The 27,100-nt window shown below is 36.2% G+C and overlaps 1 protein-coding gene and 1 long non-coding RNA gene across 3 annotated transcripts; one reads left to right on the top strand and one right to left on the bottom strand.

The window, feature by feature from the left end:
- Positions 1-201: 201 nt before the first annotated feature.
- On the bottom strand, positions 202-10,850 carry LOC113039412 (nicalin-1-like). 2 transcript variants are annotated; one of them, XM_026197315.1, is made up of 15 exons: positions 10,563-10,850; positions 9,180-9,370; positions 8,953-9,097; positions 6,935-7,029; positions 6,500-6,580; positions 6,315-6,418; positions 5,344-5,432; positions 4,298-4,437; positions 4,047-4,225; positions 3,811-3,898; positions 2,711-2,749; positions 2,392-2,555; positions 2,254-2,307; positions 1,450-1,528; positions 202-1,332 (listed from the first exon to the last, which is right to left on the bottom strand). In XM_026197315.1, the coding sequence occupies exons 1-15, from the start codon at positions 10,723-10,725 to the stop codon at positions 1,270-1,272; spliced, it is 1,674 nt and encodes a 557-aa protein (XP_026053100.1). In that variant the 5' UTR covers positions 10,726-10,850; the 3' UTR covers positions 202-1,269. The 2 variants fall into 2 exon arrangements, with proteins under 2 accessions (XP_026053100.1, XP_026053099.1); XM_026197314.1 differs by having other exon boundaries at positions 203-1,332; positions 4,005-4,225; positions 10,563-10,848.
- Positions 10,851-19,165: 8,315 nt separating this feature from the next.
- LOC113039443 (uncharacterized) lies at positions 19,166-26,830 on the top strand. The gene is made up of 3 exons (XR_003275003.1): positions 19,166-19,220; positions 25,811-26,012; positions 26,727-26,830. It is a non-coding gene; the product is annotated as an uncharacterized LOC113039443 (long non-coding RNA).
- The last annotated feature ends 270 nt before the right edge of the window (positions 26,831-27,100 follow it).

Raw genomic sequence — 27,100 nt, 5'->3', positions numbered from 1 at the left:
CCTGGTAAACATAATCAAAAAACAATAAGTTTGAGGTGTTTTTGCCTGGGGTGTTTTGCTGTATTTGGTTTCTGAAATGTGATTTAATGAAAATTGCACTGTAATTTCTTACTACTGTTTTCTCCTGTATAAAATGTTTTAAAATTAGTAGCTAGGGGATTTATACAGCTTAATTTAACATGGAGAAATAAGTTATTAGACTTAAACATTTTTTCTTGGATCATTTATTCATTCTTTTCCATGATTTTGATCTGACCACTAGGAGCAACCTGTATTATCTCATTTGTAAAGGAACAATTTTAATAATTCCAGTTGATTTAGTGAATTGCAACCAACTGTGTTGTCATGTTTTTTCCATTTAATAAAACCTGCTCAAAGAAAACAACTGCAGTATATTCTTAACTCAACAAAAACTTTTTATTCAACAAAAACTTTATTTTTCTTCTTCATCCTTGAGAATCAAGGTTATGTACCTCTGATTTGCAAAGTTAAATTAACAACAACAACAAAAAACATTAAACCAGTGCATGTCGGAGCATAACAGCTTCCATAAATAACAGCAAATTTGTACCACACTGCTTGGCAATAAAAAGCGACAGCAGAAGTGAACATCGGATGTCAAAACCACACGTGGAATTAGGACTGAAGAAAGAAATGGGAGTTTTAAAATTTCTAAAGGATCATGGAATAATTAATATTAGTATTTTGATTAATAACTTTAGGATAAAAAAATCTGCAAAACATGAAATGCCAGGTTTCCAAACATTACAGTCTTATATATATATATATATATATATATATATATATATATATATATATATATATATATATATATATATAGCCACAAAGAGAATCAGCAGTTTGAGCTGAGACTCATGCAAACGAATGATTTTGCAATGATATTGGCCCACTTTGTAGCAGCTGCCAGTGAAGAATAACCACATAAGGAAAGGTTTTCAGGAAACACTGCTTAGAAGTACAATCCGTAATTGATGCAAGAAGGGCACATTTCATGGGAACTGATTTGATTGCGATTTAAATTGTAATCAACTCTGAGCAATTACGGGTTGTATTTTAGAGGATGCAGGACTTGAGGCAACGCTGAGACAAGACTTGAAATGCTAGTAGTGATGTAGTGGATGAAATTCTTGGCATGGAAATCAACAATCAACTAAATCAATCAAACTAGTGAAAAAGACAGCAAACACACTCTTGGCTCTGCTTTGAGACCCCGACGGTCCCTTGTATTGCAGGTGCATGAATTGCAGGTTAGTGCTGTTTGACCCGAGGAGCTGTGACTCTACGCAGGAAACCGTACAAAAGTCCAAAATTCTGTGGGAAAACAAGAAAGAAATAAGACAAATGTTAACTGAAAAATACATTTAATATAAATCATGATCAGAGTGAAAAAAAAGTGTTAAAATCTTTTTGTCTGAACATTTGTCTTACCTGAACAGCCAAATACAGCACTCCAAGATAAGATGCAATACAGACAGCTAGCAGCAGGTCAAAGATAGCTGGTTTTACCCTGGTTTGTTTCAAATAAAACAATCATTCAAACAAAGTGTTAGAATTGTGATAAATAAATTTACAATTCTGAGAAAAAAATAAAGTCAGAATTCCGAGATATAAATTTACATTGAAAAAAAAAATAAAATCAGAATTCCGAGATATAAATTTACATTGAAAAAAATAAAGTCAGAATTCCGAGATATAAATTTACATTGAAAAAAAAATAAAGTCAGAATTCCGAGATATAAATTTACATTTTAAAAATAAAGTCAGAATTCAGAGATATAAATTTACATTTTAAAAATAAAGTCAGAATTCCGAGATATAAATTGACATAAAAAAAAAATAAAGTCAGAATTCCGAGATATAAATTTACATTTAAAAAAAATAAAGTCAGAATTCCGAGATATAAATTTACATTTAAAAAAATAATAAAGTCAGAATTCCGAGATATAAATTTACATTTAAAAAAAGTCAGAATTCCGAGATATAAATTTACATTAATAAAAAAAAAGTCAGAATTCCGAGATATAAATTTACATTAATAAAAAAAAAAAGTCAGAATTCCAAGAAATAAAGTCAGAATTGTGAGAAGTCACAATTAACTTGTTTTATTTTTTATTCAGTGGTGGAAACGGGTTTCCATAATTATTATTATTATTAACTTTACAAATGCAAATGCAAACCTTGATATATGGGTTAAATTCAATATGATTCAATGAGCATCATTGAATATCTCACCTATACGCATTCATGGTCTGCTTGAGTTGATCATAAAACACAAACTCAGGGTCCCTGTCAAAATAAAACAAAACCATAATGAAGCTGTGAATATGATCCGTTTCCACTCAACACTGAAACACTGCTGTGTTGATTCACCTCTTGTCGGCTCTGACCAGGTGTCTCTTGACGTCCTTCAGATAGCGGTTCAGGTAATACTCCAGCGTGTTCACGATGCTGCTATCTTTGTCCAGCAGCTGGGCGGCTCGCGGTTGAGCCGTCAGCCAGTCCACCAGTGACTCTAGCTGATCCTCCTGCACCTGCTGATGGGAACAGAAGCGCACTTAAACAACAACAGACCAGACGCAACACGTCAGCTTTACACAGACGAGTCAGTGAAGGCTAAATGCTGGGAAATGAGCATATACAGTGTGATGCCTGCAAATACTGCAGCTCACCGGGGTTTGGAAATACTCACCATCTGTTCAGTGAAGATCTGCACGTCTCCGCCGACACCCTGCGAGACAGAAGACAACTATAGCATCAATAAAAGACACATTTTGAGCTCTGTGATTGAGGCCAGTGGTAAAACTGAACGGTTAATCAGAATAAAACCAAGATCTTAACATATATATGCACTGTTTTCTCATTTTTCTTATTTTTGCTGTCAAATATTATGATTTGAAATCATGAATGCTACCATCATAATGCTATTATGGGATGCAGGTTATAGAACTGATTGTAGAAAACACAACATGGGAAATCTGGTCCGAATCGCGTATGCCATTTTGTATATTACTACTAAGAAAAACATAAAAATGAAACCTAATTAAATCAATAATCAAGAAAAGTGCTTACAGCACATAGTAAAATAGGATTCTGGGGGTAATTTGTCATATAAATACTGTTTTTGCAAAGAAAACTCAAAATGACATATTTAGATGCAAAAAAAAAAATAAAAAAAAATAAAAAAAATCTCCCTTCGGTTATAATGCTGTAACTACTCTTTAAACTGTTATATGAAATATTATTTTTTCTGGTACATTTTGGCATCTAGCGGCATCAAAAAAAGTAAATTTCAAAGAGCAACCCCTAATTAAACCTGAATTACAGATAAAAAAAATATACATAATTACTTTTTTTCAAAAAGTCAAAAAGCGCTTATGTTTTTTTTTTTTAGTTTATTGTAATATTTTAAACCTATATAATGTTATTTATAATTAATTACACTAATATATTTTAGTTCAAAGGGTTTTCTTTACAATGAAACCATTTTTTTTAAATTTCCTCCATTAGTATGTGTGTAGCGTAAACATTTGAAGTTGAGTATGTCAAATTTAAGCAAAAATACCAAAAAAACATAGATGATTATGTCGTTAAAATTGCAATCTATTATCAAAGTAAAAATAAATAAGCAGATTTTTGTTTGTTTGTTTGTTTTTTCGCGCAGAATTAGATTAAGTAGATTTCAAATCGTGCCGCCCTACTCAATGGTTGAGATATATATTACATATTTTATTCGTATACATATCCATATCCGCTGAGAAATGAAGACTAATGTAGATACCGGACCATTACCTTATCTGTCAGGTTGTATATGACTCTCGCCAGCGCTTCGGCGATGACTTTAGTGTTTCGACTGAGCTTCGTCAGATCCACGTGAGGCCTGCCAGAAACAGAGAGACGACATCATCAACCTAACCAACCAATGGGCAGCGAGGGAGGAAACCAGTCGTCAGGGCGACAGAGAGAGAGCACCAATCATCACCCACCCAGCGGTGGCCTCTCCCGCCCCCTCCAGAGAGGACACTGACCGCATGTCCATGATGGAGTGGCGCGCGGGGCTGCGGTGGCTCTCCAGGTGGGACAGGGTGAAGGCGGGCAGGCGGCGGATGCCGAAGCGCTCGTGCTCCCACGCCAGAGTGTCGTCCGCCAGGTTGATCTTCTTGTGGACCATTGAGAACTTCAGGTCGGGGTGCTGTTGGACCGAAACCTACAAACAGGAGCCAGTGAGGTCTGACGTCATGAGGAGTAAAGAACGTGGATGAGGAGCGGATAATCTTACGGTCTCTAGTTCTTTGAGAAGGGCGTGCTGTGGGCTTCCCTCTTTCGGTGGTTTAGAGACGTGGAGGTGAAGGTTGTCACTGTTACCCAGAGTGTCCAGACACAAAACGAACGCCACGTTGTCCTGGAGCAGACTGGAATCTGGAAGAAAGGGGCGAGGTCAATACAGGTCGTTTAACAAGATGTCTTAGCAGGGGTTCATGCTAACGGTTTTTTTTTTGAATTTGCAGCTTATTATTGGTATCAAGTAACATTATTAAAGCCACCTTTGGGGAATTATGAAATAAAGAAGGTTTTTCAGATTTTTTACATTTTGGAACACAATGAAAATGTATCAGATCATTTATTCTTCCTTAATAATGAAATGTGAGGAGACATTTACATTTAAGTAAAATTATCTAATTTGTTTAAATGCAAAACGTACACTAGGTTTTTAGATATTTCTGCTTCAAAATGCAGTGATTTAATAATTTTTGAATTACATTTATTTCAAACTTTGGAATAAATGCCAAATATGGCTTCGGACTCAGTGTGCAAGGACCTTAACCAGAAACAAAAGCGTTATGTATAATATGGGCCTTTTAATTATAAACAAGACTGAAATTATTGATTTTCAATAAAACAAAATAACATTATTATACTATTATTTTGAAATATTTATGCTTTACTACTTTCAGCTGCACATAATCAATAGATTATGTCACCAAAATACCAATAATAACCACAGAAAAACCCATTATGCATTATACAGGATGTTTAATTAAAAAAAAAACATACATGGGACTCTTATTTTGACATGTATATTATTTACTTTAAGATGCTCATAATAATCAGACAGTTTAATTAAAATACCAAAAAATAACCAGAAAAAAGAAATTTATAATATGAGGGTACTAATAAAACACTGATAAAACACTAATAAAACACTGAGACTCTTATTTTGAAATTGTACTCCATATAAACTATATTTACTCTGCAAGTTCATGAATATCTATTTTAAGCAACAAATGTAAGTGAAATACTCAAACCGTGGAGCAATATTCGTACCTGTGTGATCCAGGTTGTCCTCCAGCCATCGTTTTGTGCCTTGGTAGTTAAACTTCCCGCCTCCAGACAAGAAAAACAGCAGGTTGTATCTACAAAAAAAAAAGCATGCTAAGGCTGGGCAATTTTTCTGATTTTATCTATTAATTAGAATTTCATGTTTTGCCACGATTTTATTTTTTAGAAATCGTGGACTTGCAATTTTCACTAGAAATATTATTAAATGTTAGAATTAGACAATTTGATGATATTCCGGTAAAGAAAAGACCGATCCAACCGTGATTAACCGCTAACGTGCTCTGTGTATAGCCATACATATAGCGCTAGGCGTCATCCACACTTGTGTTGACAAAGACACGACGCGGGCAGCGGAATAGAAAAAAATGCAAGAAGATCAGAGGGAACTTTTTTTTTTTACTTTAGCATCACGTTTTTAGAAAGCCGTTTCATGCATTAGACGCTGAAAGAGACGCGAGCGCAACAGTCAAACATGTCCATGTTTACACAGAAAACAATGGAAAAGCAATCGAAAAAAAAAAAACTATTATCATATAATATAATATAATCAACTATTATCTTATCATATCATTATGAATTTGAATTACAATAATGAATTTTGAGAATTTGTTAAAAGCATTAAATCTGAACACATAATATTTATAAGCCAAATCTGTCTAAAATTTGTAGCTGTAGTTCATGCAAAAGATACTTAGCAAATTATTCGTTTAACATTTACATAATTTTGACGACTTCATGTGTGCTGCACTTGGAACTGAATTTTCTTTAACCAGAGAAATAAAGGAAAAGTTACTTGAATCATTGTGTAGTTAAATTTTCAAGTCGACTAGTTAAAAATCAAAAAAAATTGAGAATCGGTAAAACAAAAAAACAATCTTTTTTTAGATTTACATTTTTCGCCAAATCACCGAGCCCTAAAGTGCGCAGACCGAAAACGGTTTCAGAGACGACGTTACCCAGCATGCGTGCGTTTGTAGGAGTAGAGTCTGGAAAACAGTCGTGCGAGCTCCAGCAGTACAGCGACGCCACTGCCGTTCGAGTCTGCGCCGTACGACAGCCACTGAAACAAAACACACTGAATATATCACCACAAATAACTCAGAAATATACATAAAGAACGAAAGCAGCATGATGTCCTCACCGGAGCAACTCCGAAAGAGTCATAATGAGCCACCAGGACGATAGTGGGCAGATCTTCTCCTCCCGAACCCGTGAGACGACCCTGACAAGAGCATTAAAGCAATCTTGAGAGGCATTTCACCCTTTCAGAGTCAAACACTGCACTGCTGAAGGATGTCTGAAAGCCTGACCTGACTGAGTGCAGCATTAACTGAATGCCATTCTCAAATTAGTGTTATTAATGTCCTCTGAGCCTAAAACCGCTGCTAGAACGTCCAACACTATGACACAAAGTGGATGAACTGTGGTTTTATGGTCCTTTCTAGAGTTCGACAGCTGACTTTCACTGGATGATAGAGAGCGAAAGTTCTCCAAAAAGTCTTCATTTTAGGTTTGTAATGATATGAGGGTGAGCATGTGAGGGCCGAGGCTCAGTTTCTGGGTAAAGGAGTCTCACCTCTAGACTGGTAATGGCCCAGTCACTGACAGCTTTACTCTGAGCTCCACTGGTCACCATCTGGAAACCATTAGCGGTCGCTGTGTGCAGCAGCACTGGATGAAAACACACAAAGCCCAGGTTAATATACATTCAAAACTATCCACACACATTAAAACACACACACAGAATACACACATATAATACTTAAAAGTACATATACAATCTGGATATTTATATGCTATATATAACATCAATATAACAATATAGTACCGTGTATGTATATAAGGTTGATTATACTTAGTAAATATCATATATGAAGTTATAATACTTAAAAATACATTTTATAAAGTAAACAAAGGTTAAATAAATGTTTAAAATATAATGCAAACAATATTTTAAATGAATATGCATAGATATTATTACAAAATTAAACATACATATACATACATATATATATATACATATATACATATATATATATATATATATATATATATATATATATATATATATATATATATATATATATATATATTATAACTTGTATACATACATGCATTTTATTATAAATTATAATTTTTAAACACAAGTGCTACTATAAAGATACATTTAAAAACTTGCATTTAAAATTTATAAATATGTAAATATAGCATTTGTATTTATAAACATTTCAAAATATATTTTAATATATGTAAATGAATTATATTTAAAACAGGGCTGGGTGATATAGCTAAATACCGTATCAATCGATAATTATTTAATTTTTTTTATAATCCTTATTAAAATAAAGAGCAAATAGATTTTTTTCCACTGTATTTTTAATTTACTCAATTTATTAAGACAACAAAATGTTTTTTTGTTTGTTTGTTTTAACAGTCAAACACAAAATAAAATGTAAACATATCTCCTTTTTAATGTTTTGTATGCAGAATAAATAAGTCTACAGGAAACTTTTGTCTTGTCTCAAGTGCAAAATAATGCAGCGCATTAAATTGTTTATTCAGTGCAATGAAATAACAAGTCTATAGAAAAAGTGCATAACGTTGAAAGTATCATATATATAAATCAAATATAATTTCAGAAATTGCATAGCAGCATCATGTATTCATGCACTGCTCAATACAAAGAGCAGAAACAAATTCACAACGTGTTTTCTAAAAGTTTAAACTGTTTTAATTTTGCATGGCTTTCTATACATCTCTCGTGTGAGACGCAAGTGCAGCAGTCACATTCCTCTGTCTAAAAAATGTGCTGAATATGCGTCTTTGTGAATGGCTTGGTTTTCGTTTTAATCTTATCAAGATCTTCTCTGCATTGCGCTTCGTAGTGTTGTCACGGTACCAAAATTTCAGTATTCGGTACCGATACCAGTGAAAATCCATGGTTCTCGGTACCAATTTCGGTACCAAAGCAAAACACAAAAATATTCTTAATAATAATTAAAAAAAGAAAAAACACTTTTTATCACTAAAAATAAAACCAATGCCATTCTTTATACTTATTTACAATTATGTCTAAAGTTTTTCTTTTTTTTAATATAAATAAAGGGGATTTTCTATTAAAATGTAAACATGGAAGAAATATTGCGTGATTTATTTCTTTAAAAAATAAAACAATAGTAGCAGTATCACATACATTCTACTAAATAATAGTAATATTTCTAGCACAATGGCTTTATGTAAAATTAACGGTACTTAAAGAAACCTGGTAACGTCACATTTCCATCTCCAGTCTTCCAGTACCGGGTCTTTTGACAACACTAGCGCTTCGATAATGCTCTAATATTTTGTCCTTTAAAATATCTCCTTTCTAATGTTTTGACATATGTAGATCAAATAAGTCTTAAGGACACTTTTGTCTTGTCTCAAGTGCAAAATAATGCAGTGCATAACACAGCAGCGGCGCGTCTCGTGGGCTTGACTTAAAAAACATTACAATGCAAAAACTTCACAAACGTCTATCGAACATTTTTTATATTATACTAACTATATCATATAAACTGTACTTTCAAACTCTGCGCATTCATACACAAGTACCTTCAGCAGCTGACGAGGCCCCCTGTGAGGACGAGGAGATCTGTGTCTGAGTGTAGATGGACAGCAGCTCCTCGTCCTCCAGAGCGAAGTACACGGGCACGATGGTCTCGGTGGCCAGCAGCTCCGGCTCCAGCTCCATGAACTGCTACAGAAGACCAAAACACAGCACAGTCAGCCTCCGGCAAGCTGAGCGTCCCACACACCACTCCAGCGGACGCCGGCGTTACCTGCACCATGTCCTGCGGCACAGTGGACATGTTCTGGGGCAGTATGATGACCACGGCCCCTGCCGACTGTCGCAGCGCTCTCTGGTATTTCTCGTAGGAGAAGTCTGCGAGCCGCACCATCACACATCGACGGCTGAGCACCTCGGCCTCCACCGTACGAGCCTCCGTGTTTAAAATGGCATTACGGGAACCTAAAAGACGAATTTGAGTTATGATAGCATGGGCAGTGTGTTATTTACCATCGAAAAAGCTAACTGATATAATACTGCATTATGATCGTAGACATAAATGGCTTGTGTTTTTAACTAAACCAGTGAAACCAGTTTTGAGACACGATGAGCTCTTATGAAGGACACTGTTTGATAAACAGAGCTGGCAGATCTTGTAAAGCACTAACAACGGACCATCAAAAGCGGTTTTGTTAACTCAATATATATATATACACACACACACATAAATACTACTAAAATCACTCAATTTCAATATGAGATATGATTTTTAATATGATAAATATGATTTTTTTTAAATCCCTCAACAGCACTGAAATTTGTCAATAATAAATAAAGTAACTAATGTTTTGTTGGACATTTACTATGGTAATAACATAGTATTTCATAAAATACAGTTATGTACCATGCAGGATTATTGTTGATAAATAGAACAAAACCTTTTTTTTTTTCAATTCAATTGTTACCAATCTGAAATAAAATTATAAAATGTATTTACTATATTGTTACATATAGTAAATATACACTGTATTATATATATAATGAAATATGAATGAAAAAAAGACAAACGCATAATACGATTAGAAAAAATATTTAAAATGTTGAATAAAAAAATACAATAATAATAATGTATAAAAGCATAATATAATTTAAAAATATGTATACACTTAATGCTGTATGTTTAAATACTTGTATTGAATGACAATGCATTAAATCTGAAATATATAACTCAAAATATCAACAACAATAGAATTTAAATAATACAGAATAAACCGCTCTTGAAGGAGTGACTCATTAGTGGATAGAACCGCTATAAATGTTTCTTTGGACGCGTTACGTTACAACGATAACGATAATATCGCGGTATGAAGTAATGCTAGCGATACATGTCAACATCACAGTCCACATGTCAACGCTTGATGGGTTTGAACCTACAACCTTCAGTTAACAGCCCTGATGAAGGTTTAAAACTATAAAACCCATAGTAAAACCACGGTACGGTACAGTCTGGGGGCTAACTGAAAGACTGTAGGTTTGAACCCCAGCACACGTTGACTTACTCACCACTCCGCCACGGCACGTCCTAAACAGAACGACAGGATTATTATTAAAGGCAGGTCTGAAGCGTTTCCTGAAGGTGTACAGTGTGTTTTACCGTAGGTTTGTCCCTGCAGGTCGTACTGCTGCATTCGGTAGACGCTGAACTCGTGCGCCGCTTCCGCGCGCAGCGGACACACGAGCACCAGAAACAGCACGAGACTCAGCGGGAACGAGCACTTCAGCATGTTCTCCAACACCTCGCTGGCCTCCTCGAACATGCTGGAGCCGGAGCGATGAGGAACCGAGAAAACACGGGATGAATGAACGACTGACGGACTGACGGAGAGCGCTCGAGCTGCGGGGGGTTTCAGACAGGCGAAGTCAACGGACACCTATCCGCCTGCATTGTTGTGACACTAAGTTACCGTTTAATCGATGCACCGTTCAGCTTTTTCTGTGACAGGTTTGGTTTAATACATCAATTCAAGGGTGCTGGGGTTTTAGGAAATCGTTGTAATTGATTAAATCTTGTCCAAATGCGACTCTAGTTGGGGATGTTTAGGGTCCTTCAGGAGAATCCAGGGACTGCCTCATCTGACCTTTTTCTCTAGTCAGATTTATATGGTCTATTTATTAATTTTGCATAACACACATAATCTGTTATATTTGAGGACTGAGTGCAGTGCAATTCTTCGTATATATATATATATATATATATATATATATATATATATATATATATATATATATATATATATATATATATATATATATATATATATAACTTAAAGCATTGTTAATAAATGTGTCATTTTTAAATTCAATAATTAAATGTTTCTCAAATATTTTTTTTATTTTTTATTTTTATATACCGGTCAGAATAATGAATGTGTCATAAATTAATGTATAATGTGTCAGTAATGCTTTTAAAAAAATTTTTTTTTATATAATTTTAGCTACTAGAAAACTAAAAAAAAAATAACTAACTAACTATCACACTAGTGTTTCAATTGCTATACAAAACAATATGGGCCCTGATAATAATAATAATAATTTTCGAATTAAAATACACATATATGTTAAAGTATCATTAGATAATTACTATTGAGTCCTCTTACTTTCCACTAGAGGGAAGTCTTTCCTAATAATTAAAATCTGTTGCGCTACTCTCCACTAAATAAAGCTAATACAGAAAAACACAGTGAGAACATTTCATTTTGTTACATTCTAAATGATTTAATTGTGAGATGAAGCAGGCAGTAGAGCTCTGTTATCTTTGTTTGAAGACTTTCGTTTACTGTAAAAACGGATCCATGCGGATTCCAGTAACACGTTTCCCAATAAGATGCGATTCTCAAACAAATATATGACATTAAAATGCGCTTTTTCCTTTGTTTTCCTATAACTGATATGAGAGATGCCCATTACAGCAGTGTAGGTGTTTTCGCATAAACAGAAAGCACATGAAGCAGAATGGGCTCTTTATGCCATTTAGGATAGAAAGGTAAACGTAATGGCTGTAAGTGGTTGAAGGAGACGGTCAATCTGTTTAAGTGCTATCATACAGACAACGGTGTCCGAGGTGTTCAATAGTTTTGTTTTTAACAGAAAAGGCCAATCCCTTCAGTAACGTTCAGAAGGTTCTAGCAGTTTTGAACAAATGTTCTTCCGTCAACGTCAATAGAACGTTCATTTAAAGTTATCTGGTCTTTGAAATGCTTAATGTTCTATGGAAACTTTATATCCCATTCCTCATTCAATGTTTTTTTAGTTGGGCGCTCATCGAACGTTCTTTAAATTCCAAGAACATTCAATGTAACATTTCTATAACGTTTCCAAAATTAAAAAATAAATTTACATTTAAAAATTGACATTTTTAATAGCCTATTTAGAGAACTTAACGAGAATGTTTTTCAAAACGTTCTTAGAGCATTTTTATATTTTTGTATGTTCAGAAATAGGCCTACTGTGATCAAATAAAGTCTTATAGACTGAACTAAAGTCTAGCCTCTCAAAATGGAGGAATGTGTGAAATATAAAGAGTTATTATAGGGCTTTAAATAGCTACAATCCTTCACTCACTGGCTTTCTGTTTGTGTGTGTGCAAAGCGTGAACAGGTCACCAGTGCACTAGTTCTGGGCAATAAACACGTGAATGTAAACACAAACAGATATATGGTCAACAGAGCTGTCCGGTGAAACAGACAGCTTGGCTTGTGCTCTGATGGTCTGGAAAAGCAGCTCAGTCAGAGCTAATGGATGAAGTAGTCCTGGAGGAGCCAGCGTTTCCATTAAGTTGCATTAATGCGTCCAGGAGAGCCTCACACGGCTCATCTCTTCATATCCCGTTTCAGACTCTCTGAAATCCACGCGGACCGGGACGGCACCCTTTATCTGATATTTAGAGTTTGGACTCGAAATGAAAGTGCCACATTTGTCTCTCAATGACTTCAGTGTCTCCGTTGACCCATGCGCACAGAGCATGTCCAACATCCCGTCTACCCTTTCTGCTTCCTTAACCCGGGGAGATGTTATGCCGTCCATTAGCAGAGCAGATCAATTTAATCGGGTCCAGAAGACTGGCCTGAACTCTTAGTTCTCCTTCCTCCGTCGAGCACAGGGTCTTGTGTCTGACAGCTTGCGAACTGTCTGGTTATTGCTCTGAGGACTTTAATGTTATGTCTGGGAAAATGTTGTGAAGCAGTGCATACGATATTGTCTCGAAAGTGCTTGATGGGTTCAAAATGTTTGGGGAAATGGAAATGTGGCTAAACGTCTCGCTCTTGTAAGAGTCTATTATCTTGTTTACCATTATAGTTTGGTTCAGGGATAAATGGCGATCTGCCCACAAATAACAGAATTGAGTCAACTGTGCATGAAAAATAAAAATATTATAGGCTATATTAATGTGGTTAAATTGTCCATGACCCTTCTTCATGCTGAACTTGATGTCTTTTTTGTTTTTATTGTGATGCTGCAATTTTGTGGCTGACCAAAGCTCTTTTGAAACATAACCGTTAAAATTTCAGTGCTTGTGCGTCACAAATATGCCATCATCTTTTTTTTATTTTTAAGCTAATGTGATTATCCAACTAAGAGGGAATGTTTTCAGTACATTTGGTTAATGTTCTGGCAAGGTTCCCTCAAAGTTAGGAACAAAATGTTCTTCCAGTAACCGTAATAGATTGATTGTTCAAAGTTAGCATGTCTTTAAAGGATTAATACCCAACAATGAAAATTTGCTGAAAATATACTCAGCCTCAGACCATCCAAGATGTCGATGAGTTTGTTTCTTTACCAGATTTGGAGAAATGTAGCATAACTTGCTGTCAAAGGATGCTCTGCAGTGAATGGGTGCCGTCAGAATGAGAGCCAAACCGCTGATAAAAACATCACAATAATCCACAGCACTCCAGTGATGCTTTATATCAGCTGTTTGGACTCTCATTCTGACGGCACCCATTCACTAAAGAGGATCCTCGGGTGAGCAAGTGATGCAATGCTACATTTCTCCAAATCTGATGAAGAAACAAACTCATCTACATCCTGGATGGCTTGAGGTTGAGTATATTTTCAGCAATTTTTCATTGTTGAGTGAATAATGTTCTTAAAACATTAACACATAAACGTTATTTATTCTTTACATTATTAATTGAACACAGGACTCACTACTTGTTTCGGTGTTCAGAGAACATCTAAAAGTAACACTTCCACAAAAATAAAATGGAACATTCCCCTTATGTCTTGCATAACATTTGCATAACCAAGAATAAAATTTTAAAAAAGAACATTCAGAAAAGATTTTTTTTTAAAAGAAAAGAAAAAGAACATAAAAGGAATGTTCTTAGAACAAAATATTTTTAAAGCATAATTTTGTTGGCTGGGAAAGCACTGGTTAAGCATCAAAACAGATTGCAGCAAGTCAGAGGTATGTGTGTGGGCTTGGCAGTTACTGTAATATTAACATCTTGAATACGCTGCAATTATACTCCCATATGGCTCTGAAAGAAGCCATTTACTCTAAAAGAGCAAAGAGCAGGACATGCTGTCTATGGTCTGCCTTTTAATATAAAAACGCTTCAGGCCTGACATTAAATCAGTGTATGACCTTTAGAGCAACAAACAGAAGACGCACTATGACAGAAATTTGCCCCACAAACTTTGTGTATGGCACAAATGTATTATGATACATCAGATGTGTTCTGATTTAAATTGGCTGCTGTGCAACACACATTCGTCTTGCGTAGTCCTACAATGCAGCGCAATATCACAAACAATGAGTAAGACTATTGTTTCACATCACTTTTCAGAAGAAAACAATGATAAAATCGTCTACTTCTGCAAAATGTCACAATATTCTACTAAAATAACATTGTTGGCATGCCATGGTGACACTCTCAGTTTTATCAGTCCCACGCTTATTTTGTTGACAGCTCTAGTGGTGTTTTAATCGTCTAAATTAATCTACAAAACTCACGTTCGTGCATTGAGAATCTGTTGCCCAACAATCACTGAATGAATAGGCACACTTTGTTTGTTTGTTAAAGTCAATTTACAAGAAGAAAAAATTTATTCCAAATTCAATAACACTTGTTTTGGACAAGTTTTTGGATTAATCTGTAAACGTGTGAATCTCAGTGTGAACTGACTGATTTAAAAACGACAACCAAAAAAAAAAAAAAAAACTCTATTGATATTACAATAAGTCCATTATAGTTTGAAAAGCACAGACCTTAAATGTCTTTTCATGTTTACTCACAGAAAAAGTAGGACTGGAATATATTTCGCTACCCTTTTTGCACTTCTTTGTGATTCAGTGATGAATCATGGCAAGATACACAAAAGATAGGTTCTTCAAGGTAATTTGAAGGTTGAAGTATTTGCGCGCTCAAATTAACTGCGATTTGTAAAGCTCGAGATAAAAGATTCTTTGATATCGGTTTTCTAACCAAATTCAAACAGATGGGGAGGATCTGGATCCTTTTAAGTTCAAGGGCAACAAAGAATTGAATCCCTTATTTAAATCCCACCATCAGATCCTAATTACTGGCCATGAGTTCTGGACTACCTGAGGATTTGGAGATATCAGGAAGTGTTTGTATATTCTTGATATGCTGTCAGTGATCCAAACACAAATCTGGAAAGCTCTGTACAGGAAATGAAGAAACCTCAAAGCCACAAATGATGAAAACGAGCCAGACTGCCACTCGTGTTTACACACAGAACAAATGGTGCTCTTTCTAATATATAAAGCAAGTCTAAATGACAGTCTAGTTCAAAGGCCAGACTCTTAACAGAGAAGCAAAGTGCTTTCCTAAACATACAACACTTTCTCTGTGAACCCAATAGGGTGTTTAGAGGACAGGGCTGTAAATTAAAACTTGCGCATTAAAACTGCACCACTACACTTGAAGTGGTAACGTCAAGCGTCACCCTTGAGTAATGGCTGCAGACAGCCTTAGCGTCTCATCCAGAGCTGCTCTCTTCTCCACTGCCTTGTCTCAGCGTCTGGTCTTGATGGATTGCCTGTGTGAATGATGGAGCGGCGAGGGAGAGATGATGAATTGGCCACGTCAAGCACATTCCTAAAGGTGGAGGGGGCTTGTGGTCCCAGTAGGACAGACGAAACTATGATCTCAGATCAGCTGCGCTGATGTACGCGTCAAGAAGCAATGCAATACACCACTGCACCATCCCACTGAAGGGTGTTGCATATGCCACTGAAATCTGGATTTCCACAGGCCTCTTTGAACGGCATGACCACGCCACCTGTCCTCACAGTCCAGGATTGGACTTTGATGTGAGAACAGGGGTGGTTGCCAGATGTGGAGGCCCATCTGTGGTCTGGAGTCTTTTAGGATTTTATGCTCATCTGCTCGAGAGGATGCACGTTGCCACAGATGAGTCAGGCTGATGAATCGCCGCACATACATGAATCACAATGTATAATTAAAAGATAAACAAATAGTAGGAAAAATAATATTAACAGAGCAGAGTTCACTGCCAGTTTGATAAAACAAATATGGGTCCCAAATGGAGGTTTTCACAGCGATGCCATAGAAGAAACATTTTGGTTCCAAAAAAGAACCTTTCAATAAACAGTTCGTAAAACAATCATTTTTCTTAGTGTGACGAACATTTGAATAATCTGAATAACCTTTTTCTACTATAAAGAACTTTTTTTTGTTCTTCAATGGAAATGTTTCATGGACGTCAAAGGTTCTTCAAAGAATAATCAATGCCATTGAAGAACCTTTATTTTTAAGAGTGAAGGCAGTCACTTTGCTGCTGTAATTGTATAATGCTTGGAAGATGACAATATTACTTCCCCCAAAAATCCAGAAAATGAAGTGCAAAATGTGTCAAAAGGGAACAGCGATGAAACAATATGCTAGACTTACCTGCCTTCTATGGAGATTCAAACAGATTCAAGACATGTCAACTTACAGGTGATTATTTCAATTTTGGGGCTTTTTTCGTACTTTTATTTTATAGGATTGCTGACAAGAGTGTGATCCCCTTAAGTGAAGAGCACATATATGTTGTATTTATGTGCGCAATCCACTGTACTACAGCTTTGATGTATTTGCATATTAATGTTGAACACAAAAAAAGACAAAAACTCATGTATACAGCCCAACTGTACATCCAAAAAGTGCAGTTTAGACTGTCAGGGTTCTGCAGACACAGATTTCTGGGAATCAGTTTATTTTGCTTGGCAACATTTCTCCAACTTGACCACATGGTGGAGACTCACAAATCTGTGTAGTTCTATACAAATGATTGATGTACAATGAAGCTAATTGTACAGTTCCAAACATATTATCATTGGGGCAAACCTAGCAAGCCACTTCTATGACAGAGAAGTCTTGTTATTTCATGGTCTGTGCCATGGCAAAGCCTTTAATTCTTCAATTCTTTTCAAGTCACACAAGAGAAAGACCTTTTTCCTTGTTTAGTCTGTTGTGACGGTCCACCTCATGAACAGAGGGATTCTTCTTGGCACACTGGAGTGGGCTGCAGCTCTGGGTATCTGCCACATACCACCAAGGCCTCCGATGTACACGGCACTGTGTCTTTGTGCGTCTGTGTCAGTGTGTGTGTGTGTGGGCGTTTCTTCCGAGCAGCGCAACGGGCTAGCATGGCATCCGAACAACCACTGCCCACTCGGACCAAAACAAGCCATACTTCTTCTTCTTCACTACGCTGGCTCACAGACCGGCAAAACAAACAAACCAAGGGCAGCGAAGGTTTCCTCACTCCATGTCACTGCGAATATCATTCAGTGGCTTTCATAGACAATCTGAAAGAAATGTTGTGGGAAAAAATTATCTCATGTTTGGCTGCCACAAAATTTGAATGTTTTGACAGTTACTGGTAAGATACTTCGGGTGGTCATACTTATCATGATGCAGATCTGAAATGGCCACTGACAACATTTACATCACTCCATGCCATTTCTTTCCAACATAGCTGAGGTTTCACTGCAGCATTACAGAAAGAGGACTGATGGGACTGTTTACATTTTCAGTTCATGTGAACACTTCCTTATTAAATTCAGATCCTTATTTTATTTTATTTTTAAGTGTTCTTGAGATCATCTGCCAATGTGTTTAAAAGGTAATGAAAGACAACACTTGTCCACTCGTCAGTAATGGTTACCATCATACTTTTTGTTCTGGACCATAACGACCATTTTTTTGTCCCTCTGAAAAACATATAAGCATTAAATGTGGTGTAAATAAAACCAAAGTTATTACTGCAGAAGCTTGCTTACTCACATTCTGATCGGTTAACAAACAGTGCTCCTTTATGGGACAATGAAATTTACGTTTTGTCTTTATTTACTCACCCTCAATTTGTTGTTTTCCCATCCATTGTTCATATTGACTGTAAAGTTTTTTAACACTAATAAAATAGTGTATTTCACTCATGCTGTTAAGATTTTCCAAGTATTTTCCGCGATCCACTTTAAAAAGAACAACATCCATGAATGAAACAACATTAAGGTGAATAATTATGACAGAATTGTCTTTTTTGGGTGAACTTTTCCTTTAAGAAATAAAATAGTCAGGAGGCCAAAAAGAGGGGCAAGGAGGTGAGAGAGAGAGAGAGAGGGAGAGAGAGCATTAAGCACTAAAAGCTTTTCTCCTCTGGCCGAAGGCTAATGTTATCGCCATGGTGAAGAAATCTCCGGAGCTGGAGAAAAAGCGCTGAGGTGATTCATAAATGGACTGTGAGGATCCTTTGGGACAATAATTAGACATGTCTGTCTCTCGCTCCTCTTTTTTCTCTTTCTCTCTCTTTCGGATGATGGATTCACAGCGCTGGTGCGGTTTGGGAACAAATTCGTCAGGTTTTAGTGAGAGATTTTAGCTGTTAATTGGACCGTTCCTTACCTCATCTCGGCAGCGCGCGAATCCCCAATCCTGCGGCAACCGTTCATCTCTTGAATATTAAGTAGATCTGAATGACGTAGCTGATAGTCTTCCAATGGCAAACGAGTCTCTTGTTAATTTATTCAGACGTCGCCCGCTGGCCTTCCAATAGGAACGGTTTGCGCTTGAAATATTAATAAGGTCTTTCTGCCGTCGCTTGGTATTCGTCGAAAGGCTAATACAAGGATCATGAATACTAAGAGGCAAACCTTCATCATAGTACGATTGGTAAATTCGCGTCGGAGCTCGATGTATAATGACATGATCTAGAGAGGTTCATTTCACTTCCAACATCATCATGTGAAGCCTACGGTCACAATACTTGATTTAACACGGTAAGTTGCTCTGTAATGAATGCTAAATTACTTTTTAGTTAATGATTTTGTAACGAAGTTGATGACATGCTGCATGTTGTGGTACATTTAGTATCTATCTATCTATCTATCTATCTATCTATCTATCTATCTATCTATCTATCTATCTATCTATCTATCTATCTTTGAGTGTACTTTTTATTAATTTTAAACTTATTTTTTCATCACATTGATGTCTGTTTTAAGTTCAATTTAAGCTGAAATAAAACTGAAACATTCCAAATAATTTATTTATTTATTTTGTTTCACTTTGTCAGACATTCAGGTTAAACATAAGTGCATGCACTTTGCATTGGGACTGCATAGTTTCCGTATTGAATTGTATTGAACAAGGTGCAAGCCCAGGGACCATGGACCCTGATAAATATTTAAATGTGTACGATAGTAAGTTACAACCCATTTGGAAAGTCTGGAAGCTGTAGAAGGAAATTTTATGCATCTTTTCAAAGTCTGTCCTTTATGAATGGGATGCGGTTGGAAGGACTGAATCAGGCGACCAGACAAATGCAAACCACGACATGAAATGACTTTGATAGGCCAGACTGCTGCATTTTTACTTTACAAGCATGCCGTAAACAGACCCTCTGGAAAGTTCGGCTGTGGTTCACGAAGTACAAGCTCACACACGTGGAGACATGGGCCTATAATGCATTGGCTTGGGGTTTGACGTTTTTAGTACTTTGGACAACTTGTGAGTCAGCGGGTCTCCACTTAGTCCTTTCGTTTTAACTTCCTTGCTAGATTCATTTGTTTTATGTCCCATCTATCAAAAGATATTGCACACTTATTACTCAAAGTCTCACTGAAATGGCAGAAGGGCCATGCTGTGCAACGAAATGTGACTGGAAAATAAGTGACTGCTGTACTGATCAGAAATAGAATTGAAAATTTGTATCTACAGGTTTCATTGCTCAGCTTGCAATGAAAAATACTAAACAGAATTTGAGACTCATTTTGTGTTTGATATGGATGGATTTCACACTCTGTCAACACGGCTTGATGTTTAATATGCATTGCGGCTGTCTCTATCATGTGCACTTCAAAGAAAGTTAGAGTTAAATGGTCTTTATTCTACAATCATTGATTCTGTGGCCTCTCATGAGGAGGAAATATTAGCAGGCTGGTTAGCGGATTTGGAGAAAAGCTTCCATATGTGTTTTATAGATGCAATGCAATATTACGTGCAAAAACATATTTCGCATTAGAGTGAATATAGTGGTATCCAAATGTCAGAGACTGTTGTGTTTCTAATTTAATTAAACTTTCCATTACAAATCATATTAATAGCATAACAAATTGAGTTAAAAGTTGAACTGAAAAATGAACCAGAATGTCTTAGGCACGTTATCTCCTTTGTTTTTGGCATGATCCAAAGAGCATCTTGAGCTTCATCGTCCATCTGTACAATGAGTCCCATGATCAATGCTAATCATTTACTTAAGCATTTTATTTGTGACCTAGAAATAGTTCTTCTTCCTTTAATGCCATAACTTTCTGTGTACTTGTCAGGTTTAAGTGAAAACGTGGTCTGAGACATTATGTTCCTCATTTTTTTCCTTTGAAAGTTGTTTGTGATATACATCAAACCCAGCATGGTAACATCCTAACACAGCCCTAGACTTTTCAAATAAAGGTTCCGGCATCTGTAGTTCCATGAAGAACCTTTAACATTTATGGAATCTTTCCATTCCATAGGAAGGTTCTTTATAGTGGATGTTCTTAAATGGAACTTCTAACTGTTCTTAAGAGTTCCTTTTGAGAATTGTGCACTGGAGAACCCAAAATGAAGAACCCAGAATGGTATTCTTTGGTTCTTCTATGGCATCGCTATGAAAGCCTTCTTTGGAAACTTTATTTTCAAGAGTGCACAACATGTTTTTAGAATCTGACATTTCTGCCGCAGATCATTTGGTCTTAATGGCTCCCAAACATGAGGCCATGCGGCCATTATCCAATCAGTCTCAGAGATTTTGTCTGACCTTTTCCTGCATGGCTGTTCACCAGAGCAGAACCAGTCCGGCCATGAGCTGTTTGGTGCTGGCATTATTTGGAATATCGACTTAAAGGGATACTCCATCCAAAATTCATAGCAATTCATTATTTACTCACCCTCATTTCATTCTAAACCTCAATGTTGTTATATTTTGTGTGGAACAAAAATAATAGCTTATGGTTTGGAACAATGCAAGGCTGAACTATTCCTTTAATAAAGAAGAAAAAAATCCAGAGATTCCACAAAAGCTAATGTGAATTCCTTCTTTGCTTTCTCATGCAGAATGTACTTGACCAATCAATGCAAATGTAATGCTGTTTTCATCGATATCATATTAGAATCTATTCTTATATTTATAATGGGATTACATAATTTAAAACCTCTGCTTTTAAATTTAGTGCTCAGTAAAGCTGTTATCTCTGTATGATGTGTTTCACAATAAAACGTGTTAGTCTCTGAACTTTACTGTGACCTTTAGAATGTATTTGGCAACGAAAAAATCTGTAATCTACAGCAAATTCCCATATTTCAAAAGCAGATTTCACAGAATTTCAGCTTCTGTTTTCCTCCTTTCCTAATTCATTGGTTTCACACTTTTTAGTATATAATATTCAATCCCTGATTATACGGTAGGAAAGGGGGCTAGGTGTTAACATACATTTTCCCTGTCTGGAAAATATTTGGCACCACAGTGTCCTATTCACAGAACACTGACACATACTTTCAACCGCTTTAGCAATTTCCTGAAGAAGCCAGACAGTTGCAGATGCTTGCTACACTGTAAACCCAGTGTACACCGACACTATTGCATTTGTTTAAAATACAAACGCACATAGCAGAATATAGATAATAGGTAATATATAATGTAAACATAGAAATATTGCTTTTTGTAATGGACATCATGTGGAAAAATGGGATTTTGTGATTTCCAGACCTAGAAAAATCATGGAAATACGCACTACCGTTCAAAAGTTTGAAACGTTTAAAATTTGCAAAATGTTGCAAAGCTTAAGATCATTATTCCAGTCTTCAGGGCCCTATCATCCGCCACAATCCGGCGGCAGGCAAGTGTTTTTTGCTAGTTTTAGCCAGATTCAGTTATCATTTTCACACCCTGCACCACATTGTTTAAATAGCAAATGCATTTGCGCCCATTTTTGCGCTCATTGGCTTGCTGGTCTGAAAATGAGATGTGTTAAGGCGCATTGTTGGCGCATTGCTATTTTGAATGGCGCATGCATTTCTTTTGTTATAATGTCATAATGATGTCATAATGGATATTACATGATGTCATACCTTTTTATTACTGACCCCCAAACCATTGAATGGTAGATAAATATTTAAAGGGATAGTTCACCCAAAAATAAAATTTGTCATCATTTAGCTATTTGCCCTCATGCTTATTTTTTGTTCAACAGAAGAAGGAATAATTTAAAGTGTTAATTTATAATATTTTACGAATCCTTATCCTTACGGAAATCCATTTATCGAAACCCTTGTTTTTTCCCCATTGTTATCAGCGAAATTTTAAACATATTCAGCTAGAAAAATATAGCAAAATATATTTTCCTCCATCAGCAAAATGCTATCAGACAGGGACACAATCGTGCCATTATGACATCACTACGAGGGTGGCCTAGGAATGCTGTGGAAAAAACAATAACACATCGCATTTTTCTGCAGCATGAAAAGGAGCAGTCGGCATGGCTTTAAAATTCGGCTGTCTATCCTCCAGTCTAGGAATGTCCAAATCTAATGGACCATAGCAAACTCTTTTCTACATGTTCACCCCCTCTTCCCTCATTTTATATTCTGGTGGACATTTCACTCCATAAGAGGGAAAAGAAAGAGAAAAAAATGCTACAGAGCCCTTAAAATAGGATTCTGGGAACAAATTTGTCCAGTAGCTGTTCGCAGAGCTCATGTCTTGAGCCATTCAAAACACAAGCCATGTTTTTTCCCCAAGGAGCTTTGAAAAGATGAACTCTGACTGGGCAGCTGTATCTGTAGCCTCTGCAACGTAACATCTGTTGTTTAATCATGTTGTACTCTTCTCAGGCAGACAATGTCTATCAGCTAAAGAAGGACAATTTATATCGAGAAAGAGATTGTTGCATTCCAGGTTTAAGTACACTGTGGTTTCCATTGTATTCCCCTTTGGATCGGGGCTTTTGTGGAGCCAGTTGTCCTCAAAAAAGTCCAGTTAAAGTCCAAATATGTTGAAATGGGAAGCTTTGAAAGCAGTGCAACTTTAATGGAATAGTTCACCAAAAATGACTCACTCTCATCTTGTTTATTTCTGTTTCATTCTGAAGCACTGCAATTTATTCAGCTCTGACCATGTCTGTCAAGCTACAAAAATCACAAACATTTGTAAAGTGTCAAGAAAGTATTTGTGCAATGATTTCTTTTTATGCTTCTTGAAGTAATATAATAGTTTTGTGTGACAAGCGAAGCTGTGGAGACACTTTCAGTAAAAAATTATGTGAAAATGTCAGGTTTCATGTTATTTAGTGGAAAGAAAACATTGTTTTAAGTGAAAAGTTCTGTAGCTGTATCTAGAGGCTTTTAGATGTTTTAAGTAGATGACATAAGACTTAAATACTTGTTAATAATTTTCACTGTATATGGTAAGGTTACTGGAAATAGAAAATAATTTATAAGGTTTTACTCTAACATTTTATATTACTTTTAACAAATTTGCTTTTGTGTGACCAAATGCTACATTGTTCATAGCAGATACTTTTATCCAAAGTGCTTACAAAAAAGGGATCAAAAACAGTTCGGCAAAGAGCCAAAGTATTTAGAATATAATGCCAGGTTTATTAAATAGTTTATTAGGTTACAAATAGATAAGAAAGCAAACTTGAAATAAATGTATTTTAATTTTATTTCACTATTAAAATTAAAATTACAATATTTTATTTTTATAAATTATTTTTGTGTACATTATGTTTTTATAAATAATATAACCTCATAATTTTCTAAAATAAATTATCCTCAATTTAATTCCTCATAACTAATTTTCCAGGTGTTTTCTTCACTCTTGTTTATCTGAAATGTAATTTCTTCGTCTCTAGTACTAGTCAACTGAATGGCTAAATAATGACCGTTTCCAAACATGTTTCCTGAACACTCATATAGCATCTGCAATTGGTGAAACAAGTATAAAGTTTACTTAACATAAAATTTTAATATTTAAACTTTAACAGCTTAAAAGATATAGTTCCATCTGAACAAAAATCATAATTACTCATTCAAAAAAAATAAAAAATAAAAGTTAAAATAGTATACATGTAAGCTGACATAGCCTTGTGGGCAGTGCACGGACAAATCTCCAAATCTTGACTTTAGGACCTTTCCTGATTCCATTTTATCCCACTTTGCTTCCTGTTGCAATAAAGGCAAAAAAAAAAAAAAAAAACATTGGTCCATTTGATGTTAGTGGTCAACTTTCATTTTCCGAAGCTGTGAAAAACTTTTTGGCAAAAGTACCGACCGCGATACCATCCGGTACTGCAATTTTAAAAACATAAATTTTCCACTTAGATTTGAGTGCTGCTGAGCTGATTCTTAAACAGCGATGATTGGTGTGCTCGCACAGCAACACAAGAGAGTGTTTGAAAGCCATGTCTATCAGCGGATCCCCGTTTATGTGCAGATATATTCGGGATCTGCTGACGGTGACGAATCCATTTTTAACATTTCAGCACCGAATGGCATCGCAGTCGTGTGAGCAGCACTCGGTGAAGAGCATGATGCAGTAAGCATTGAAGCCAAACACAGATGTATCTGTTGAGCACATGAAAACAATTATCGCTGTTTAAGAATCTGCTCAACATCGCTCAAAGTGGGAAATGGATGTTTTAAAAATTTCAGTACCGAATGGTATCGCAGTCGGTACTTTTGACAACACTACTTTTTGTGTTCAAAGAATAGAAAAATAGCAACTTTATTCAATGATATCTCTCTTCCAGTCAGTCACCGCTGCCATCTGTGACTCGTTCGTGTGATGCTGCTGACATAGAACACGTTTGCGGTGCACCTTGTGTACATGCAGAAAAATGCACACGCATGCGTCATAGTACTGTCGTGAATGTGCGTAGAGGATTGAAATAGAAGAGAAGAAATCATTGAATGAAATCGTTCTTTCTCCCAGACAAGATGTTTTCTTGTAGCTTTATAAAATTATGGTTGAACCACTGAGGTCACATGGACTATTTAACCGATGTCCTTACTACCTTTCTGGGATGCTATCGTTGCAGGGAAAGCTCTTAGATTTGATTAAAAATATCTTAATTTTTGTTCGGAAGATGAACAAAAGTCTTACAGGCTTGAAACGACAAGAGGATGCGTAATTAATGACATAATTTACATTTTTGGGTGAACCGTCCTGATCAATTATGAGTAGCTTTTCTTCAAATCTACAGTTTTACCGTATCGTCTCTGAGACTGTTGAAAATATCCAGTGGAGTGGTTTAGACCACCACCAGGGGTCGAACCCAACAAAGCCAACCTGGTTTGGAAAAGCTGACGATCTCTCCCTCTCTCCCCATAGGGTACGGGCCGCCCCAGGACACAGCTGGATGGCAGCTGTAGAGCATTTGGATGTGAAGTGGGTGGGTGGGAGGTGCGGCTGTGGTGGGGAGGGTTCCTGGCATCGTGATTTGGTGGATAAACAGAAATGAAAATCACATTGCCAGGGATTTCCACTCCTGCACAGTTCTTCAGGTGTCCCACACCTACAAAGCCTCCCGCTGGTACGTATCCAGCTCCCGATCGGCTGTATTTTGGAGATCCTGTGAGAAGCACCGAGATTTGTCTGAATTAGTCTGTCAGGGCACTTGTGTGTATGTAGCTTATAGTCAACACGGACTGTGTTTACTTTATTAATGTGCATTCCTGCTTTTATTGTGCTGGTTTTATCATTCATCAGAATGTACTTGCTCCACCTAGGAAATGATTTTACTTTAATAAGTCAAGCATGACTATTACTAATGCTCATCCTTGGGGTTATGGATTTAAGAAAACCCCTAACCGTGAGAATTAAACTTTGGTTGCTTGCTTTTCTAAGAAGCTGGACTTGTTTTTGGCCAGTGGTTGATGAAATGTGCAAAAACATCCCAGGAGGAACCGTGCAGAACCAAAATAGAGCCCTTTTCACATTTACCAATGAACAATCATCATAGCAATCACATAGCAATGTGTTAAATCCACTAAAAACACAGCAACAACCTGGCAATCACAAAAACCATTATATTGGATTGTATTAGTGAGTTTTACCTTAACAAACGGCACTCACATGTTCTTCCGAAAATGTAAAAATATTTTTTTTAACAGACTGCTTGCTACAGGATATTGAGATTCAGTTTTTGTTTATGTAACCTTAAAGCGAGTGCAACTGCTTGGTGTGTTTTTCAGACTCAATAATACAAACAGTGACTCATCGCTTTGGAAATATCATGTTTCCTCAGGAATGACAGATAATGGCTTACTGGAATATCGGCGAAGGCAAAAGGGCATCTGGCAAGTTTCAAAAAGGATGCAAACCTCATTTGACACCCACAGCGCTTAGGCCCGATATCAGACGGTATGTTAAATATGACTGAAAAATCCTGAGCAAAAAAACTTTCACAGTCCCGAAGCCTTCCCTAGTGACCTAGCACTATGGTCTTGATACTGTGTTTATATTTAAAAATAAATATGTTTTATACTGTATATGTTTTATGTAATAATATTAGTGCTAATTTAATTTATTATTATATATATTATACCAAATATTTATATAGGACTTGCGTTCACAGATTTAACGTAATTTCACAACGGCTTCAAGTGTGGCTAAATCAGA

This window comes from Carassius auratus, chromosome 22 (assembly GCF_003368295.1).
Source record: "Carassius auratus strain Wakin chromosome 22, ASM336829v1, whole genome shotgun sequence".
Classification (NCBI taxonomy): Eukaryota; Metazoa; Chordata; class Actinopteri; order Cypriniformes; family Cyprinidae; genus Carassius; species Carassius auratus.
This window is presented reverse-complemented; position numbering and strand designations above follow the sequence as displayed.

Excerpts from the sequence above, each read along its gene's own strand:
- LOC113039412 (XM_026197314.1), bottom strand. The coding sequence starts at position 10,725 with ATGTTCGAGGAGGCCAGCGAGGTGTTGGAGAACATGCTGAAGTGCTCG. Across the intron at positions 7,030-8,952 it reads GGCCTCGTCAGCTGCTGAAG|TGCTGCTGCACACAGCGACC; the intron begins GTACTTGTGTAT and ends GTTTTCATCCAG. Across the intron at positions 2,308-2,391 it reads CTGGTCAGAGCCGACAAGAG|GGACCCTGAGTTTGTGTTTT; the intron begins GTGAATCAACAC and ends TTATTTTGACAG.